Raw genomic sequence first — 22,855 nt, 5'->3', positions numbered from 1 at the left:
GCTGGTTATTGCCCATCCCTAGTTGCTCTTCAGAAAGTGATGTTGAGACGCCTTCTTCAAGTGCTGCAGTCCTTCAGTTGTTGAGGGGAACGGGGGGGGGGGGTGGAGGGTGCGAGGGGGAGTTCCAGGATATTCTCCCAGCGACAGTGAAGGAACAGCGATATATTTCCAAGTCAGGGTGGTGAGGGACTTGGAGAGGAACCTCCAGGTGGTGGCATTACCAGGTATCTGCTGCTTTTGTCCTTCCAGATGGTAGTGGTCGTGGTTTGGAAGGTGCTGTCAAAGGAACCTTGGAGAGTTACTGGAGTGCACTTTGTATATGGTACACATGGCTGCCACTGTTCGTTGGTGATGGAGGGTTTGAATGTTTGTGGAAGGAGGAGCTATCAAGCGGGCTGCTTTGTCCTGGATGGTGTTGAGATCCTTGAGGGTTGCTGGAGCTGCACCCATCCAGATGAGTGGAGAGCGTTCCATTACACTCCTGACTTGTGCCTTGTAGATGGTTGACAGACTTTGGAGCGTCAGGAGATGAGTTACCCTTTCTAGCCTTTGACCTGCCGTGGTAGCCAGGGGATGAATGTGTCTAGTCCAGTTCAGTTTCTGATCAATGGTAACCCCCAGGATATTGACTCTGGAGGATTCAGCGATGGTAATGCCATTGGAATGTCAAGGGGCGATGGTTAGATCGTCTCTTGTAAGAGGTGGTCATTGCCTGACACTTGTGTGGCACAAATATAACTTACCACTTGTCAGCCCAAGCTGGATATTGTCCAGGTGTTGCTGCATTTGGACACGGACTGCTTCATTCTCTGAGGAGTTGTGAATGGTGCTGTCATCCGCAAACATCCCCACTTCTGACCTTATGATGGAAGGGAGGTCATTGATGAAGCAGCTGAAGATGCTTGGGCCTATGACACTACCATGAGGAACTTCTGCAGTGATGTCCTGGAGTTGAGATGATTGACCTCCAACCACCACAAATATTTTCCTTTGTGTCAGGTATGACTCCAACCAGCGAGAGCTTTCGCCCTGATTCATAAGAACTAGAAGCAGGAGTAGGCCATCTGGCCCCTCGAGCCTGCTCCACCATTCAATGAGATCATGGCTGATCTTTTGTGGACTCAGCTCCACTTTCCGGCCCGAACACCATAACCCTTAATTGTTCAAAAATCTATCTATCTTTATCTTAAAAACATTTAATGAAGGAGCCTCTACTGCTTCACTGGGCAAAGAATTCCATAGATTCACAACCCTTTGGGTGAAATAGTTCCTCCTAAACTCAGTCCTAAATCTACTTCCCCTTATTTTGAGTCTATGCCCCCTAGTTCTGCTTTCACCCGCCAGTGGAAACAACCTGCCCGCATTTATCCTATCTATTCCCTTCATAATCTTATATGTTTCTATAACATCTCATCTGAACATAAGAACATAAGAACTAGGAGCAGGACTAGGCCATCTGGCCCCTCGAGCCTGCTCCACCATTCAATGAGATCATGGCTGATCTTTTGTGGACTCAGCTCCACTTTCCGGCCCGAACACCATAACCCTTAATCCCTTTATTCTTCAAAAAACTATCTATCTTCATCTTAAAAACACTTAATGAAGGAGCCTCTACTGCTTCACTGGGCAAGGAATTCCATTGATTCACAACTCTTTGGGTGAAGAAGTTCCTCCTAAACCCAGTCCTAAATCTACTTCCCCTTATTTTGAGCCTATGCCCTAGTTCTGCTTTCACCCGCCAGTGGAAACAACCTGCCCGCATCTATCCTATCTATTCCCTTCATAATCTTATATGTTTCTACAAGATCCCCTCTCATCCTTCTAAATTCCAATGAGTATAGTCCCAGTCTACTCAACCTCTCCTCGTAATCCAACCCCTTCAGCTCTGGGATTAACCTAATGAATCTCCTCTGCACACCCTCCAGTGCTAGTATGTCCTTTCTCAAGTAAGGAGACTAAAACTGAACACAATACTCCAGGTGTGGCCTCACTTACACCTTACAATTGCAGCATAACCTCCCTAGTCTTAAACTCCATCCCTCTAGCAATGAAGGACAAAATTCCATTTGCCTTCTTAATCACCTGTTGCACCTGAAAACCAACTTTCTGCGACTCATGCACTAGCACACCCAGGTCTCTCTGCACAGCAGCATGTTTTAATATTTTATCATTTAAATAATAATCCCTTTTGCTGTTATTCCTACCAAAATGGATAACCTCACATTTGTCAACATTGTATTCCATCTGCCAGACCCTAGCCCATTCACTTAGCCTATCCAAATCCCTCTGCAGACTTCCAGTATCCTCTGCACTTTTTGCTTTACCACTTATCTTAGTGTCGTCTGCAAACTTGGGACACATTGCCCTTGGTCCCCAACTCCAAATCATCTATGTAAATTGTGAACAGTTGTGGGCCCAACACTGATCCCTGAGGGACACCACTAGCTACTGATTGCCAACCAGAGAAACACCCATTAATCCCCACTCTTTGCAATCCCCACTCTTTGCTTTCTATTAATTAACCAATCCTCTATCCATGCTACTACTTTACCCTTAATGCCATGCATCTTTATCTTATGCAGCAACCTTGTGTGGTACCTTGTCAAAGGCTTTCTGGAAATCCAGATATACCACATCCATTGGCTCCCCGTTGTCCACCGCACTGGTAATGGCCTCAAAAAATTCCACTAAATTAGTTAGGCACGACCTGCCCTTTATGAACCCATGCTGCGTCTGCCCAATGGGACAATTTCCATCCAGATGCCTCGCTATTTCTTCCTTGATGATAGATTCCAGCATCTTCCCTACTACCAAAGTTAAGCACACTGGCCTATAATTAACCGCTTTCTGCATACCTACTTTTTTAAACAGTGGTGTCACGTTTGCTAATTTCCAATCCGCCGGGACCACCCCAGAGTCAAGTGAATTTTCGTAAATTATCACTAGTGCATTTGCAATTTCCCTAGCCATCTCTTTTAGCACTCTGGGATGCATTCCATCAGGGCCAAGAGACTTATCTACCTTTAGCCCCATTAGCTTTCCCATCACTACCTCCTTGGTGATAACAATCCTCTCAAGGTCCTCACCTGTCTTCGCCTCATTTCCATCAGTCACTGGCATGTTATTTGTGTCTTCCACTGTGAAGACCGACCCAAAAAACCTGTTCAGTTCCTCAGCCATTTCCTCATCTCCCATTATTAAATCTCCCTTCTCATCCTCTAAAGGACCAATATTTACCTTAGCCACTCTTTTTTGTTTTATATATTTGTAGAAACTTTTACTGGCTGTTTTTATATCCTGAGCAAGTTTACTCATTTACTCCAGTTTTGCTCGGGGTCCTTGATGCCATACTCGGTCAAATGCTGCCTTGATGTCGAGGCGCGTCACTCTCACCTCACCTCTGGCATTCAGCTCTTTTGTCCATGTTTGAACCACGGCTGTAATGAGGTCAGGAGCTGAGTGACCCTGGTGGAACCCAAACTGAGCGTCCGTGAGTAAATGCCACTTGATAGCACTTTTGATGACTCCTTCCATCACTTTGCTGATGATGGAGAATTGGAGAATAGACTGATAGGGCAGTAATTGGCTGGTACGGATGTCTCCTGTTTCCGGTGTACAGGACGCACCTGGGCAATTTTCCACATCACCGGGTAGATGCCAGTACTGTAGCTTGGCATCAGTGGACTATAATTAGGCATGTCATTATAAAAAAGTTAAAGACAAACTGCAATCTAGGGCGTGATCTATCGGTCACACCATGCCCGAAAAGCAGCACGCCGTGGCGCAGCATGATGAGTAACCCATTTGGTTCCATCGCACCTGTAAGTTCGTTAGAAGGTCATGCTGGGAGAGCCTGCTCCAGGAATCTACCCGGCTCATCATGCCTCGAGACATCCACCGCGATCTCACGAGACATCGCAATGTGAAGTCCGCCCATTGTGGGCTGGATCACATTTTGGCACATCTGCATATTAAAGTGAGACAGCTGGTCTCGCTCTAACATGCAGTTCACTGAGGTAACAAAGGCGTTGGGATCTATCCCATTTGCCTTGGAGACTTCATCAAGGGCGTTCAGTACTGGTCTCCACAAACGGGGACTAGATGGAACAGCACTCGTGGGAGTCTCTCAGAGGATTGGAGGCCCCCCCATGCCTTCTGGGCAGGGTGCTAGCCTGGCACTGCTGGTGCCACCTTGGCATTAGCAACCTGGCAGTACTATCTTGGCGCCAGCCTGGCACAGCCCAGATGGCACTCTCAGCTGGCAGGGGCTCTGCCAAGGTGCCAGGCTGGCACAGCTAAGGAGCCAAGCTGCCATTTCCAGTAGTGATCGGGCCGGGGGGGTGCCCTGCGCTTGTGAGGGGGTTGTGGGGGCCCTGGGGACTCCCACAGTGAGTTGGGACTTAGGGGGGGGGGGTTTGGGGATCGCATCGGGCCTCGAGAGATCGGAACGCCATTTTGAAATGGTGTCCCAATCTCTCCCTGAACTGAGGCGTTTTGTAGAGTAGGGCTCCTCAGTGCAGGAAATGGGACTAACTGCAGCCTCGGTGTCCTTTCCCCGCTGAGGCTATCCAGAGCCACATTAGATAGTTGCGAGCACGGGGAAACATGGCTAAACGCGCTCGCTCTGGGACATAGTTCCCATTTGGTTCCATCGCACCTGTAAGTTCGTTAGAAGGTCATCAAAAATAAAGGTTTGATAATAAGCGCCTTAAAAATAACTATAATAGTACCTGCAAGAGAAGAGAAGGTTAAATGGATTTAATTGAATATGTTCCCTAGTTTTGAAAAGATTTTAGACAGTTAAATAGTGAGATTATTTCCATTGATCTGTGAGTTAATTATATGGGGAAGGGGGGCATAAATTTACAGTTACCACTAAAATTTGGATCCTTTTTTGTTGTAAAGATTGTTAGAATTCAGATGTACACAAACGATGGGCCGAATAAGAACTCAGACATTTTGTGTTGCTCCCGGCAAACACCAAACCCAAACGATATACATTTAGTTTGATTGTGTTCTGACATTGCAAGGCCCATTTATCAATATCCATCTGATTAGGTGAAAATGCTTCCAACATACAAACGGAAGGGTGATAAAACGTGGTCGAGATAATCATTATGCCTAACTATTCAATTACTGAGGCTCCCTCTTTAATTCTGATGCAGAATTAATGGTGTTGCCCTCAGCTGCAGCAGAAATTCAGGTTCCAGGGGTTGAACATTTGACTTGCCTCACTCCAGGTTCCAGCTACCCATTGAGTACATGGCTGAGCATTGCAAGGCATGGTGGAATGAGGTTGAACCTTCATGTTGCACTGTCTGTCTTCCATGCAGTGAACCAGTCGTTTCTGAATCCCACCGCCACATGTCCTCGAACACTAAAGGCAAATGCAAAGGCAATCATGAGATATTCAAGACCTTTTAAAAATAAATCAAATGATGTAATCTCACAAAATTCAACGTTTCTTTTAAAGTGCAATAATTTGATGGAAGTTGAGCATCTCCCTCCTACTCGTTCATCACCTCGCTCCAAGCAGACAAATGCCAGTCGCCACATGCTTTTGGATTGCAGCGGAGACTCGTGATTGGTTTGCCTCCTAGGAACTGGCAGTGGAAAGGCCGCAGTGGTCTTTTCTCACGAGTGTCCATACAATAAATGTCACGGACTTTTGCACCCCCTCCGCAGTTTTCTGAGCACTGTGAATAGAGGGGAACGAATGATCAGTAAAAATAGTCTTGAAGACAAGGATAGTTTGGCTGCTTCTACTTTAATGCCACCTTTACAAAAGACATTATTAACATGATATGTTTGGAAAGTCTAATTCACCCAACAGCACGTCTTTCTGGACTTGTGGGAGGAAACCGGAGTATCCGGAGGAAATCCACGAAGACACGCGGACAACGTGCAGACTCCGCACAGTGACCCAAGCTGGGAATCGAACCTGGGACCCTGGCGCTGTGAAGCAACCGTGCAAGATTTGTCTGTTAATTTGCAGTAAAGTATATACCAGAAGGAACTTTGAGAATGTAGACAAAAAATAAGTTCCTTGATAACTAATGTTCCCCATGTTCGATTCCGGCTTGGGTCACTGTCTGTGTGGAGTCTGTACATCCTCCCCGTGTGCGCGTGGGTTTCCTCCGGGTGCTCCGGTTTCCTCCCACAGTCCAAAGATGTGCAGCTTAGGTGGATTGGCCATGATAAATTGCCCTTAGTGTCCAAAATTGCCCTTAGTGTTGGGTGGGGTTACTGGGTTATGGGGATAGGGTGTGGAGGTGTTGACCTTGGGTAGGGTGCTCTTTCCAAGAGCCGGTGCAGACTCGATGGGCCGAATGGCCTCCTTCTGCACTGTAAATTCTATGATAATAATGCCCCCCCAAATGCCAACAACACATTAACATATATTTAGTGGATAATTTAACTAGTGTGGAGAATATCTTTACGGGATTGTATTAAAAAGGGCCTGAAGTCAAAGGAAGAGCAATCTTAAGAACCCACTTTCTTTGACTCTGGGGATGGAGTGGTACAGTAGTACTGTCACTGGACTAGTAACCCAGAGGCCTGGGATAATGCTCAAGGGTTTGAATCCTACCGCGGCAAATAGTGAAATTTGAATTCAATAAATATCTGGAATTATCAGTCTAAAGAGGACCATGAAACTATTGTTGATTGTCGTAAAAACCCATCTGGTTCACTAATGTCTTTTCGGGATGAAAATCTGCTGCCGTTGCCTGGTCTAGCCTGCCTGTGACTCCAGATCCACAGCAATGTGGTTGACTCTCAAATGACCCAGCAAGCTGCTCAGTTCAAGGGCAAATAGGGAATGGGCAACAAATACTGTCCCAGCCAGCGAAACCCACGGCCCAAGAATGGATAATTTTTTTAAAAAGTCACATTGCATTTTGATGCAGCTGCCACACATCTTCCCACTTTTAAAAGAGCACGATTAAACTATCGAACTCTTGAATGGGCACACAGGCTGGGGCAGCAATATTTTTACCCAATTCCCAAATTGCCCTTGAGAAAGTGGTGGTGGGCCATCGCCTTGAATCACTGCAGCACATGGTGATGGTACATCCACAATGCTGTGAGGGAGCGAGTTCAAGGATTTTGACCCAGCTACAGTGAAAGAACGACAATATGGTTCCAAGTCAGCATAGTGTGTGGCTTGGTGAGAACTTTCAGATGATCGTATTCCCATGCATCTGCTGCCCTTGTTCTTCTAGATGGTAGCGGTCATGAATTTGGAAGGTGATGTCGAAGGAGTCTTGGTGGAGTTGCTCCAGCCTATCATGTGGATGATACACGCTGCTGCCACTGTGTGTTGATGGGGTACCAATCAAGTGGGCTGCTTTGTCCTGGATGGTGCGGCGCTTCTTGAGTGTTGTTGGAGCTGAACTCATCCAGGCAAGTGGACTCCATTGCACTCCTGACTTGTACCTGGTAAATAGTGGACAGGCTTTGGGAGTTAGGAGGAGAGTTACTCTCTGTAGAAATGCCAACCTCTGTCCTGTTCATGTAGGCACCGTATGTAAATGGCTGGTCCAGTTGAGTTTCTGATTAATGGTAACTCCCTGGCTGCTGATGAGTTGTGGATTCAGCAATGGAACTGCTATTAAATGTGTTATAAGTCCATGGAGGCAGGAGTCCCGTCACCAGAATTCCTTTTTATTTACAAACCCGACAGCTGAACAACCATGACCATTCAGTCTGCTGTCTACACTGGGAGTGCAGAGGATCTGACACCCCATTATATACACAGAAAGGGGTTCCCTGATTGGGCCACTAATCAAAGAACTCATATTCTAATTGGCCAATCTCAAAGGCCTGGCCTAAATCATTACACCCCTCCCCCCCCCCCCCCCCAAAGTTCGAGGAGCTCCCATGGTCCTTGTGACTCATGGGTCTCCTGCTTCATTTTTGCGCCGGGTCAGGGTCCTCCACTTCGGCCTCCGACGTGTGTGGGGGGGGGTATAACGGCTAGGCGCCCGTCGTTTCCGATGTGGGCGCCTGGCCCCTTTTCTCCGGTGGCAGGGGTACAGCTGCGGCATCATCGATGGTGTCCATATCCGAGTCCGATGTCCTCACCAGTGGTGTCGGAGGGGTGTGAATAGTTTGTCGGGAAGGACTCTCCACGGTCCTTGGCATGCTGGTCTGAGTCAGCTCCGGGGAGGAAACGAATCTGAGGCCCGCACCTGGTCAGGTGTTTCTTTATTACATGTTTTCCCACATGTATCTCATACGACACAGATCCTATCCTGGCCTTGACTGTTCCTGCTACCCATGTGGGCCATTCGCATAATTTCGGACCCATACATTTTCACCCGTGTTGAACTGTCTTTCTCGGCCAGTGTTGTCGTGGCCCCTGCATTGGGTCTCTTGGTGTCGCTCTATTCTGCCACCTAAATTCGGGAATAGTAGACACAGCCGGGTCCGGAGTCGTCTGCCCATGAGTAGCTCCGCGGTGTTGTTCCTGTTGTGGAGTGTGGGGTTGTTCTGTAGTCAAATAGCCAACGCGACAGTTTGGTGTCCAATGATGCTGCTGACTGTTTCTTCAACCTGACTTTTAAGATCTGGACGGCTCTCTCCGCCAAACCATTTGATGCCGGGTAGTATGGTGCCATCCTTATGTGCCGAATGCCATTTGACTTCATAAATTTTGTGTGAAGTCCTGGCTGGTGAAAACCGATCTATTATCCGAAAATAACACCTCCAGGATACCATGCGTTGCGAACGAGGTGCGGAGTTTTTCAATGGTAGTTATTGAATTTGCAGAGTTCATTTTGTAGACGTTCAGCCATTTGGAATGGGCGTCTACTATTACAAAAAACAGTGAACCCATAAACGGGCCTGCAAAAATCGACATGAAGTCGCAACCATGGTCTACCTGGTCATTCCCATAGGTGCAGCGGGGCTGCCGGTGGAACCTTCTGCCCTTGTTTGCACTGACCTACCAATGCCACTATGTCTGTGTCCAGGTCCGGCCACCAGACATAGCTTTGAGACTCCAGGGTGCCCATGTAGTTCAGCCAGTATGGTTCGACGGCCTTGACTTTGAACTATTACTCAAGCCCCCCATAGCAGGATCCCGTCTTCCATGGTGATTTCCTCTCTTCTGCTCCATTAAGGATGGAATTCCGCCTAGAATGGTCTTTCCACCTCCCCAGTTAGCACCATATGTTTTATTTTTGATAAAACCGGGGCCCTTTGGGTTCATAAACAAATGTTTTGTGCGGCCTTGGAAGGGCTATTACCGTTTCCTCTATTTTAGGTACAAATGGCAGGGCGTCCGGTAATGGCAGCCTGCTTAGTGCATCGGCGTTTGCCACTCGGGTTCCTGGCCGATGCTCCAGTTGATACTGGTATGCCACCAGTAGTAGGGCCCAGCGTTGGATCCGGGCCAAAGCTATTGGTGGTATTGCTTTGTCTTCTTTCAACAAACCCAGCAATGGCTTGTGGTCTGTAATTATAGTGAATTTCCGCCCGTATAAGTACTGGTGAAATGTCTTCACCGCAAAGATCACAGCCAGTCCTTCCTTTTCGATTTGGGCGTACTTCCGTTCTGCTGCTGCCAGCGTCCCGGAAGCAAATGTTATAGGTTGTTCCTGTCCATTTTTCCCTGTGTGTGCCAAAACTGCACCAACGCCATATGGAGACGCGTCGCACGTGAGCACCAACTCTTTCCTGGGGTCGTAGTGTGCCAAGACGTTCTCTGAGGAAAGCGGTTCTCTGATCTTCTTGAAAACCCGGTCTTGGCGGGCGGACCACTCCCAAGCTTGCCCCTTTTTTAGTATTGGTGTAGGGGGTCCAAGATGGAAGCTCTGTCCTGTGTGAACTTCCCATAATATGTCACCAGTCTTAAAAAAGACCTTAACTCCTGGATTGTGGTGGGGGCCGGGGCATCTTTAATCACCCTCACCCGATCCTCCAAAGGGTGTAGCCCTGATTTGGCAACCTTGTACCCCAGATAGGTTACTTGAGGTGCTAGGAAAACACATTTCTCTCTTTAGGTGCACGCCTGCTGCTGAAAACCTACTAAGGACTTCCTCCAGGTTTTGGAGGTGTTCTGCCTTTGTTTTTCCTGTAATTAGGACGTCGTCCAGACAAATGGTGACTTGTGGTAGCCCTTGCAATATATTCTCCATTGTCCTCTGGAACATGTCACAAGCTGATGATACCCTGAAGGATAATCTTGTGTACTGAAAAAGGCCCTTCAGGGTGTTGATCGTTGACAATTTTTGGGACTTTTCATCCAGCTTCAGTTGTAGATTTCATGGCTCATATCAAGTGTCATGATATTCAAACACACGCATCATGATAGACACACCAACAGACAAATCAGAACACACACCACCACAACCAATCACAGAAAGATATAAAAGCACAAACACGACACCTGGTGGTCAGTATTAGCTGGAGAGGAGGACCAGGACAGACCTGCTACACGAAACACTCAGGGAGACAGCACATGCAGAGTATCCAGAACGAACTGTATTATAAGAGTTAAAATAAAATAGAGTTGTACCACATACAACTGTGTTGGCTCATCTGTGCACCAGAGCACCCAACACCACATGGTACAGGAGTGGATCGATACCTGCCGGCATACCTCAGTGTACACAGACAACCAGCAGTGCCCAGGCAAAATGATAGAGCTCCCGGTTCCGCAGCCGCTCCAGTGCTACGGCGATCTCCGCGAAAACTGGCGGCGATTCCGGCAAGTGTTCGAATTGTTCCTGGTGGCAGCTGAACTCCAAGACCTGGATGATAGCGAAAAAATGGAATTTCTCCTCACCATCGCCGGTGCAAGAGCAAGAGAAATATTCACAAGGTTCAGGTTCTTCAGGAGGCAGCAAAGGTACGATTACCAGGCAGTCCTGGACAAATTCTCCAAATACTGTGAAGAAAACGCAATCCAATCGGCAAGTAAAGGTAAGAAAAGCGGCAGTACTCACCTTGTGGCTGGGATCCCGGAGCCCAAATTCCCAGAGGCCGAAATCCCGGGCCTGAGAGAGGGCTGGGTCGAGGTCGGCGGCCATCTTGCTAAAGATATCACGCTAGCACAGTTGCGCGAGCAGTGCGCAGAACCGGAAGTATCATTTGCGCATGCGCGAGATGCTGCGCATGCGCAGTCAAGAAAACGGCCATCGGTAAAGGAACAGCGATCTGAGCATGCGCAGTCGCTTCCTACGTGCTACATACTGAGCGTCAGGATGTCAGAGGCCCCAGACCGCACCAATTTAAAGGGGAAACGTCCCAAATCCAATTTAAAAGGGAAACGTCCCAAATCAAAAAAACAAAAATCTGTTAAAGCTGTAAAACAACCTTCGCTCACCTGGAATGACAGCACATTGCCGCAAATTGACCCAGGAGATGAATTTGACCTCCGAAGAACCCTCCGACAAGCAGTTACCTACGCACAAGCCGATGATTCCGACCTCAAATACTTCGATGACGATCTTTACAGTGTTTCCGGACCTCGCGAGCCCAATGATAGCTCCGTGGTCCTATACGACTATGACTCGGACGAACCTTTCGTGTTGCACATTGACGGCCCCCACATTGAATCCGACGCAGATGCGGATTCATTTTTCGGATTTGAGGATCTTCAATCCAGCAGATATGACGTCCCAACTTATCAGTACCGGATGATGCTGCAGCCTGACATTAACAGACAGGGAGCGCTGCAAGCACACGGAGAGCGCCCTGCTGCCACACAGAGCATGGTCCACGTCCCGCTCAACGTTCCCGACTCTATGAAAGAAGACATGCAAGACTCCAGAGCGCAGTCCTTGCACGAACAAGAAGTGACTCCAGTGTCACAAGCCTCCACAGAGAGCTCGTGGACAGCCTTCACGATAGAAGCAACGCAAGACTCCAGAGTGCAGTCCTTGCATGAACAAGAAGTGACTCCAGAGTCACAAGCCTCCACAGGGAGCTCGTGGACAGCCTCCACGATAGAAGCAACGCAAGACTCCAGAGCACAGTCCTTGCACGAACAAGAAGTGACTCCAGTGTCACAAGCCTCCACAGAGAGCTCGTGGACAGCCTCCACGATAGAAGCAACGCAAGACTCCAATGTGCGGTCCTTGCAGGAACAAGACCATGAGGGTCTAGCAACCTCTCCTGACCAACCAGCGGCAGACGATGCAAGTCTGCCATGCTCACGTGAACAGCAAGAAGGCTATAACAGCCTACCATGCTCCACTACACAGCAGCATGACCATGACGGTCTCTCATGCTACAATGAAGGGCACAGCGCTGAAGACTGTTCAAGCCCAACTGAAGACAAGCCAAAGGAATCGCCTCTTCCAAGCCCGAAGAAAAAAGGTTTATGCGCTGACCTTCAGGATCATTATAGCCGAACAGAGATTAATAATGCTGCACGGTTACAGAAGGATGCTGAGGATTTGCTAAAGAAATTAATTGAATGTTTAACTTGCAAGGAGCAGACTGAGAATTGCCAGTGTTTTAGTACGGATCGAAAAAATGGACAAGACATTGATCCTCAGGTAATGGAAATAACACAACCTGAATCATATCTACAGCAGGGACAAATGTCTCCCTTCAACACAACGCCGCAAAGTCCCAACTTCGGAGACCAGCAGTTAGTCAGTAATGACTCTTCAAACCTTGAGGGGAACATTAATTGCATTGAACCTATACACACTCCACTGATAAATGAGCAGAACATTGGAGCAAGAATCCTGAGGACACCGACATCGAGTAGCCAGATAACGAATTTAAAACCCGCAGCAGTTTCAAGTGAACCAAGTGTGCTTTCCACTAATGGTGAAGATGCAGATAAGGTCGACCCGATTATCCATTGTACCACACTAACCCCAGTGATTAAGCAGTTATGTATGGGGAGTATAATGTGGGCAATTGAGAACAGTAAAAGAGAGACTGTGACCATGCCAGTCCCAGCAAAATCAGACCCAGAGACCATGAAGGCATGTACATTAGACAAAGATACATATGAGGTACCTGAGAAGAAAAGTGAAACGGAATGTTCTTTGGAAAATAGTACAATGTCGATAGAAACATTGGATCCTATGTTCGAGACCATACATATGGGAGAATTTGGGGGTAATAAACAAGGTTCTGCAATGTCTGGGGGAAGATTTGAAATTCCAAAGAAGAAAAGCCAAATGAAGGACAACGGCAAGACAATGACAGTCCACCGACATGGTGTGCACCACCAGATGAAAACTCTGACAATTTACCCAACCCTAGTGAACAGCAAGCTGCTAATGAGGATCTATCCACGGGATGTGAGACGAGCGACGACAGCATCCCACTTCCCATGCAAAAGGTGCAAGGTGACAGACCTCGCCTAGTGCGTGCCGAGGCACTCGACGATCACGGTGGGACCACTGACGACTGCAGTGGCGGCGCACCACTTCCACCCTCGATGGCTCGAGCCTCTCCACTGGTTGGTGCATTCCTGCATGTTCCGACTCCAGAAGTGCAGCTTCAGGGAATCTCGGCTGCCTCCAGGGAACCTGTTGGGACTCCGGACGGGGAGCATCGACGGAAGGCAGACCGGACTCCAGATGGGGAGCAGCCAAGCGCCGACTCTGATTCGCGCACGCCAGACCTTGCTCCGGACGGGCGGTGTCGCGGCCTCGGTGATGGCACGCTCAGGGTGACGGCGGATGCCACGGCGACAGGGAATGGATCGCGTGGCAGTCCCACTGGGTCGGCAGTGGCGACCAGCACTGGCGGTCCAAGACGGACACACCAATTCGCGCCATCGCCAGACGTTGATGCGAGCAACAATTCTCTCTCCAAGGCGACATGCTTCGACGTTTCTCTGCGGAGTCGCCCTTCCGGCACAGCAGGTGGCCGGAACCAGCATGCACGGTCTCGGCCAACTTCCACATCTGGCACAGTCATCGCCTTGCATGATATTAGTGATGGTGCTACTTCGATGGCAACGACCCATCGGCTACAAGATGCCGTCCACCACAAACATAAAAAGAAAAAAGACTCCACCTTGTTCCTGGCATGCAGGGCGGATGGATTGGTGCGTAGGCGCAATCAGCGAGCTTTGCGCCGCCTTCCACGCTCGCAACTGAACCGTACGCACACGCCGGATCCTCCACTGGTTCCCAACGATGACTTCGTGGAGATGCCACGGATCATGCCCCTTCCATCGCCACCAGAACCAAACCACAGCCAAGGCAACACTAACAAAGATGTTGAATGTTATATTTGCACGAATGAAAAACCAAGCACTGCACGAAGTACAACAAATGGAAAAGTAGAGACTTCGGCAACAGCATCACCGCCAACAGTCCAAGATATCGTCTGACCGGAGCACTGTTCAAGTTTTTTTTTTCTTGCATTTATGTTTTGTTATGGTACAACCTTGTTAGTGTGACGCACCCGACATCGCCCCATGTAAATAGTTACGTCATATACACACGCTGTACACAACACACGCACACACTCTTAGATGCACTCACGACACGATTATATTTATAACCACGTAGGCACATATCTTTGTAAAAAGGGGGGATGTCATGATATTCAAACACACACATCATGATAGACACACCAACAGACAAATCAGAACACACACCACCACAACCAATCACAGAAAGATATAAAAGCACAAACACGACACCTGGTGGTCAGTATTAGCTGGAGAGGAGGACCAGGACAGACCTGCTACACGAAACACTCAGGGAGACAGCACGTGCAGAGTATCCAGAACGAACTGTATTATAAGAATTAAAATAAAATAGAGTTGTACCACATACAACTGTGTTGGCTCATCTGTGCACCAGAGCACCCAACACCACATCAAGCTTTGAGAATAGAAGTCCTCCAGCCAGCTTTGCATACAAATCCTCAATCCGGGGAATTGAGTATTTGCCCAGTTGTGATTTGCGATTAATCGTTTGTTTGAAATCGCCACAAAGGCGGACCGAGCTGCCCGGCTTAAGGGTAGGTATCACAGGTGCTGCCCATTCTGCAAACTGGACCGGTTTTATTATTCCCTCACGCTCTAAATGTTTTATTTCCATATCGACTTTCTGCCTTAATGCGAAGGATACTGGCCGGGCTTGTAGAATTTTGGGACTGCCTCTGGATCTACATGCAATGTCGCCTTTGCTCTCTTTATTGTTCCAAGCCCTTCTCTGTACACCTCTGGGTATTTGCACAGGAGTTTGCTATGGCGGCGATTTTCCAGCTGGAAAACGTTTACCCAATCCAGCTGGATCTCTTTTAGCCAGTTTCATCCCAATAAACTTGGCCCCACACCTTTCACTACCATTAAAAGCAGCGTAACCAGTTGCTCTCCATAAGCCACAGTTATATGCGTTGTGCCTAACACTCTCAGTGGTTCCCCTGTGTATCGCCTCAGTTTTGCCGAGGTCCTGGTTAGGAATAAGGGTTGGAGTCCAGTGCGAATTTTATTGAATACTGTTTCCTCTATCACTGATACGGCTGCTGCAGTGTCGACTTCCACCAGTGTGGGACATCCATTCAACCTTATGGATAATTTAATGGGTTTGATTTCACCATTGTTGCACAATTTAGTTGTTCCTCATTGGAGGTAGGTGGGGCTTCTAGGATATGCATTCTCCTGTACCCCAGCATACGTGACCGTCTCCAAGATTTTGATTTTGGGCTTCTATTTCTCCTTTCTGGCTCTGATTTCTGGCAACAAGTACAATATTTTGCTGGGCAAAAGGCTGCAGGGGCCACTGTCTGTTTGGACCTAATTTTCCCTTGCTTGGGAGGGCTTCTGCGAGTGGGGCAGGTTAACTTAGTATCCGAGTCGTTCCTGAGGGTGGCTCTGCAGTTGCCTATCCCACACCGATAGTCCCTTAACTCAGTTTCACTGGTATGGGCGTCTACCTCCATCGGAGTACCCTGTAACTCATGCACTCCGCTTGCCGCTTTTTCTAAGGACAAAGCCAGCTGCAATGCTTGTTTGCAATCCAACTCGGCCTCTGCTAACAGACGTTTCTGTATTGCTAAATTATTTATTCCACATACCAAACGGTCTTGGAGCATCTCATTTAGCATTAAGCCAAATTCGCAAGCCTCTGCTAATCACCTTAATCTTGTTAAAACGTTTGTAACTGACTCCCCAGTGTCTAGGAATTCTGAGTAAAACCAGTACCTTCGCAGGATCAGGGGTGGATTAGGGTTATAGTACTCTTTTATTAAATCCGTCAATTTCTGGAAAGTCTTCGTGTTCGGTGCCTCCGGAAAAGTGAGGCTGCGCATAATGGCAAAGGCTGCTGACCTACACGCAGTCAGCAGAATGACCCGTTGCTTTTCATCTGGAATTATATAATTTGCTTTAAAGAAGTACTTCATCCGCTCTACATATTGGGCCCAGTCTTCCACTGCAGGATCAAAAGAGTCTAACTTTCCGAATAAAGGCATTTTGCCTGTCAGTTGCTTACCCTCGATATGCGGCAGCTGCTGAAAAGCAGGTTTCTTCGGGTTGTTCCGTTTTCCTCGTCGCCACTGTAATAAATCCACGGAGGCAGAAGTCCCGTCACCAGAATTCCTTTTATTTACAACCCAACAGCTCAACAACCATGACCATTCAGTCTGCTGTCTACACCAGGAGTGCAGAGGATCTGATATTCCATGTTATATGCACAGAAAGGGGTTCCCTGATTGGGCCACTAATCAGGGAACTCGTATTCTAATTGGCCAATCTCAAAGGCCTGGCCTAAGTCATTACAAAATGTCAAGGGGAGATGGTTAGATTCTCTCCTGTTAAAGATGGTCATTGCCTGGCACTTGTGTGGCATGGATGCTACTTGCCACTATCAGCCCAAACCTGAATGTTGATGAGGTCTTGCTGTATATGACGAATGTGATATAAAATAGTTACTTTAGAGATATTAGTTAATGTAATGTAGAAATAAGCCACTTTGATTCTGGCAGGTAGAGACAAAGGATTTGAGACCGCATGGAAAAAGCAGGAAGAGGTGTGTCTATGAGAGTGATGCTGCATTGATAGGGGCCGGAGAAAGGGATTGGAAGTGAGCCAATCAGAATAGATCAAACAAGTCAGGAGGGACATAGGATGACCTATGGGTGTCGAGTATGTGAAACTTGATGCCATTTGAATGTATGAGTACTGATCTCTTTGTCTGGGACATTCACTTAGTTCCCAGGGCTGCAGACAGCAACATGTTATCTGTATCACTGTGGACTAGGTAGCTTGCAAGCTGAATAAAATAACTTCTGTTTTACTTGCAAATCCATCTCGACTTTTATTGAGGCCAGACTGACGGATAAAGAAATTTGGGAATCAACATTTGGTGCCGAAAACCGGGATTTCTCAGGGCGATCCTGGTCCAACTGCGAAATCAGAATTAGACTGATTATGAACAGGAGGATGGGGAACGAGGGCCCTCAATGTAGAACTGGAAAATGACCGCGCATTGATTGTTCCCCTCTTCTTATCGTCTGATTAGTCTGGTCACTCGCGGTTGGCACAGAAAGGCCGCCTCGACAAAATCACAGGTCAGTCTGGGGATTAGCAATTTAATTGATGGGATTTCATATTGTTGTTTCGGCTTGGGTTAGGGTTTTGGGTTGATGTGACATCTCAAATGATGATTCAATTCCAAGTATAAGGGTTCAGGGGCTGATGGGACTTCAGTACTGAAGGTTCAGTCCAGTATAACTGTTTTTAAATCTGAAGATGGTTCAACTCTATGTGTGAGTGTTTTAAATATATAGTTGATTAAGCTAAAATTGTCTCCTTGGACTGTATTGGCGAAAAACGCAGTTCCGAGGACTAGTTGAGATTGTGGGGAATGCTGCATATTGGTTGAAGCAGAAGTCTCTCAAAGGATTAACAGCAGCAGGCAAAGTTAAAGACAGACAGTGCTTCTCACTCAGGCCTTGAGATAACAGCACCAGTCGCTAGTGTAATCGGATACCTTTCCTTTGAGTCAGTGAACACCAGCAAAGTTACGTTTTGAATTAATTAAAGGAAACCAGTGGGTTTCTCCACCTCTTTGATAAAAGTTATTATTTTCGAAAGCAATTGATTGAAATTGCCAGAATCTTAAGTTTTACTTACTTGAAATAAGGTTTATCTCATTTTATCTGGAGATTAATAGAAACTTAAAGAAGATCATGGACACCATTTTAAAAAGTGTCAATCTGGAGATGATAGTTGATTTTGCTAATACTTATGCGTATGTAAAAGAAAAAAAACTTGTTAAAAGAAAAATTGTTAAGATAAAGAAATAATTAAGTTGTAAATGTTATACAAGTTTGTGTTAAGCAAATTGTAAATTTAGTTCTGAGTTGAGATCAGAGCTAAGCTTGCAAGTTGCAGTAATTCAATTTGAATTTTCAAACATTTTTAAATTTAAAAAAAAAAAGCGCAAGTAGAGGAAAGGCGCGGGTCAAACAAGAGATGAGCTACGTAGTTCAATGGCTGGCCTTGAATTGACAGAAAAAGAAAAATTCAATAATTTGGAAAAGTAAGCATATCACCTAAGTCTCTCCAAACTAAGCAGAAACCACAAGATTCGGGAACAAAGGAAGCTGAAACAACTTCTTTTGAAGAGAAAGAACTCCCCCTAGTGACAGGGAGAGACGTTGAAGTCTTGGAACAACCAGGGGAAATAGCTAGAGTGCCCCCTGGTGACATTCGGAGACAGTTACCGATTAGGAAGATGCGAAACCCCGATGCAGTGACTGTGGGAGCGACCCCACGATAGACGTTTACTTCCCATGGACACCCAGTGAGATGATGGCTATTATGTCTACAATCCCAGATAGAAAAAATCTCCTGCTGCCTTCATGGATTCCTTGAGAACTACCATCTCAATTTATCAAGCTGATTTAAGGGACCTCTGGGCCCTAGTCCAGCAGATTTTAACCCCAGCAGAGTACCGCAATTATCTTAACCACCTAAATTATGCTAGTCATGCCGCACTTCAGCAGGCCTATGCGTTAGACGACGATAGAAGGACACAGATCTTGAATGCGTTGAATAGCACATTTCAAAGGCCCATAAATCTTTCTGTTATCTTAGACCTAAAACCTAAGAAGACTGAAGAGCCAGAGGAATTTCTGGAGCGTTTGAATGAAATCTACCGGGGGCAGTCAGGCGATTTGCTGTATCAAAATGGTCAGAATTCCCCTCAATATTGTGCTATGTTAATGCATTGCCTACCACCTTCTGTGGTTACTGCTGTGAAATGTAATAACATGAATTGGACAGAGAACGACCCTTCCCAGATGGCAAGGGCAGTCAGATTTTACTGGAAGGAGGGTGTAGGCCAAGAAGGAGGCTCAGTTACAAAGGTTAAGACTGAGTATGTAATGAAAAAGGATGATTGGCAATCCCAACAAGTGGCAGAAATGGTAGTTTACCAGCAGGAGCCCCAATATAGTGACTTTGGGTGGGTGGATCAGCGAAGAGGAGGATACCAAACCCACCCACAGGGACCCTCACCCCCTTTTTATGGCCCACCGAACGAATCAATAGCTCTACAACCGTAGCCCCCTCTGAGGGGCCATTGGTCTACTGGAAGAAGAGGACGGGGCAGCCATGTCTTCTGTGCAATCAGCACTTAAATTACCATTATCCGACCACACGCAGCAATTGTCAGGGTTCCAAGGACAGGTGTGTGAGTATCCTATTTCTGAACCTGTGACAGTCACTTACGAGAATAAGTCTGCAGATCATCAGTTTGTAGTGACTACTGGATTGGACTGTAACTTGTTGGCCCGAGATTTACTGTGTATCTTCCAGCTACAGCTAGAATGCGGAGATGAGGGGGTAACGGTGACATCATGGAGGATGAGACTACAGTGCTATATTTCTATCACCCCCCAGTGGTGGACGTTAGACGTTGAACAGTCACTGCATCACGTTACCCTGGCCTATGACAGAACTGGACGAAACAGGGAGTTGGAGGACAAATACCGGCCATTACTTGAGACCGAATGGCCAGTCAAGGTTACAGCCACAGTCACGGGAAAAGAAGGTACAGCCGATTTTGTTACAATATCACCACATTTATGGCCACAGTCAGCTTCGGTAAGCCCTCATATTACACGTCAGGTCCATGACCAGTACCATGCCAGGGATATGGGGTGAATGGTCAGGAGAGCAGTGGATCATTCGGATCCAACAGACTACGCACTTCAAGTCATGCCGGACGGCACTACCATAAAATATTTTGAGGTCCCTGAAACGATTAACACTCGACTGCAGCATCACAGGGGACATGATGTGTTGGAATATGTCAACCCACAGGTCTGGGCGGAATACCCATCACAAGTGGGAAAGACAAATGTTACACCTATTAAGGTGATGATTAAGGATCATGTAAAGCTACCTTCCATTCGACAATACCCCCTGAAATCTCAAGCTGCTCCATCAATAGATAAATTAATTCAAGAGCTGTTGAAACAGGGTATTTTGGTCCCTTGCCAATCAAAATGTAACACCCCCATACTTGCTGTGCCTAAACCAGCCAAACCAGACCAGTACCGATTAGTACAGGATTTACGTTCAATCAATGCCATCGCATAGCCGTTACATGCTCTCACCCTCCAACAGGATATTACGGTGTATAGCTCCCACTCGGTCATCGCACTTCTGAGGCAACTGCAGACTCAGCATCTTACCGCAGCTCGTCAGAATAGGTATGAGGTATACCTTTTGAACAATCCACGTCTGACATTTAAATACTGTACCACTATCAATCCAGCCTGTTTTCTTAGTGGTCCCCCTGTCCATGAAGACGAACCTGGCCACGACTGTTTAGCCTTGATTCAGGAAACTACCACAATAAGGGGCGATTTGAGTGACATTTCGTCAGAACAACCTGACATGATTATGTGTGGTCAAATATCCCACCGGGGTTTAGTTAATGACCTACTGCAGGCCCTCCTTATGCCCGCGCAGATTTCCGTTATTAAATGCGCTGCCCACACGAATGGTACAACCCCAGTTGACGTTGGTAATGAACGAGCAGATTGTGCAGCGCGAACAGCCGCGCAAATTTAGCAAGTGATGGTGCCTAAGATGTTAAGTCAGACTAAACGATCTACTATAAATATGTCTGCTTCTGACAAGTCAATGCCAACCATCCAAGACGTCATAAGGTTACAGGAGGACGCTCCTGAGAGTGATAAACAAATGTGGAAACGGTTAGGTTGTACATATGATTCTGTTTCCTCTTTATGGACCATGCCTGCACATCAGACTTGTATGTCTGATGTGCTGGCTTTATGGGTCATTGAATGTGTACACTTTGCAACTCATTGTGGGGCTCGAGGGACTAGTGATTTGTTGCTGGACACTTGGTGGCACCCTAAAATGCAGAGGTTGGCCCAAAGCATCAGTAATCGGTGTTTGATTTGTCAGCAATATAACACCGGAAAAGGTATCCCTTGTGGGAAGGGGCAAACCCCGTTGCCCAGTGGTCCCTTTGAGACGCTCCAAATGGATTACATTGAGTTGTAAAGGTGTCAATGTTATAAATATGTTTTGGTCATTGTGGATGTGTTCAGCAGATGGGTTGAGGCGTATCCGACTATCGATAATAAAGCTGCTACTGTGGTTAAAGTCTTGATGAGGGAAATCATTCCCCGGTACGGTATACCAGCTCAGTTAAGTTCTGATAATGGGCCTCATTTTATTGGACAAATTAACAAGGAGTTTTGCTCCCAGTTGGGCATACGCCAGCAGTTACACTGTGCTTACAGACTGCAGGCGGCCGGGTTGGTTGAGAGACACAATCAGACCCTCAAAACTAAATTGGCTAAATTAAGAGCAGACACGGGACTGACATGGCTTAAGTTGCTCCCCGTTGCCCTCTTCCAGCTGCGGGTTACACATGCGGGACCGGCCCGGCTCTCTCCCGCCGAGATTCTTTATGGCAGGCCTCTTAGAACTCCCTGGAGCCTGCAGGTTCCCAGACTGGTTCAGTTTCATCAGATGACTGAAGAGATGACCACCTATGTTCTAGCCCTCACGCTAGTGCTCAAGGAACTCCATGGCCAGGTCCGCGCGGCTCACCAGCCATCGCCCCCAGTACCTAGCTCACTTTCAGTCCAGCCCGGTAGTTATGTAATGGTCAAAACTTGGACTAGGAAGGGGTCGGAGCCGCGATGGGACGGGCCCTTCCAAGTTCTCCTTACCACCCCCACAGCAGTTAAAGTGGAGGGGCGAAGTGCTTGGGTCCACCTACATCACTGTAAATTGAGTCCATCTCCACTACTGTAAAAGGTCGGATACTAACCTGCCTCCCTTCTCCAGTGCTATTTTACAGGTGTGGAGCATGATGGAGTGGCTACGCATCGTCTGTATATTTGGCCTCACTTCGCTTGGCGTGTTATTGGCGATGGACATGGAAAAGGGGAATATTATGTATCTGTGTAGCCCCAACCAATCTACAAGGTTACATCACCTCTGCAAAGGTTCTTCGCTGTCCCCATATACGAGGACATGGTATCGACTCATGGAAGGTCATCAAAGTTAAGGAGAATGCAGGAGTCATGAAGCAGTTGCATCGGACCCGGCGATGGGAAGGGAACATTATATGGACATTGCCTTGTTTTTGGAATACATGTAAATTCGATTTTGGATATGTTAAGAGTGGTGCAATAAAGGTAATATCAGGCTGTCAGAAGAGCGTAGGAAGAGGCTATGAGGAAGTGAAAGGGACTAGAGAGAGGATGGGGCGTATGAGAAGGGAAGTACAGCTAGAACGTAGGTTACCGGGAGATACACTTAAGTTAGTTAAAGGGCAAACTGAGGAAAACCCGGGTAGTAAACCTTGGGAGCCCTCGGGGCAATAACCAAGGAATTGTCTCAGCTACGGTTGTTTGCAATGCA

At 47.2% G+C, this 22,855-nt stretch overlaps 1 protein-coding gene across 1 annotated transcript in view; it reads right to left on the bottom strand.

Annotated features, from left to right (window-relative positions):
* LOC140409143 (A disintegrin and metalloproteinase with thrombospondin motifs 12-like) overlaps positions 1–22,855 on the bottom strand; it is a 951,810-nt gene that overhangs the window by 145,519 nt on the left and 783,436 nt on the right. Inside the window, exons 21-22 of the mRNA XM_072497322.1 lie at positions 5,523–5,696; positions 5,231–5,377 (exon numbers count right to left, since the gene is read on the bottom strand). Of these exons, the coding sequence (XP_072353423.1) occupies positions 5,231–5,377; positions 5,523–5,696 (321 nt within the window). The remainder of the gene's footprint in view (positions 1–5,230; positions 5,378–5,522; positions 5,697–22,855) is intronic.

The sequence above is a fragment of the Scyliorhinus torazame genome, chromosome 3 (assembly GCF_047496885.1).
Source record: "Scyliorhinus torazame isolate Kashiwa2021f chromosome 3, sScyTor2.1, whole genome shotgun sequence".
Lineage (NCBI taxonomy): Eukaryota > Metazoa > Chordata > Chondrichthyes > Carcharhiniformes > Scyliorhinidae > Scyliorhinus > Scyliorhinus torazame.
Note: the sequence above shows the minus strand (reverse complement) of the source record. Positions and strands in the feature narration are given on the sequence as shown.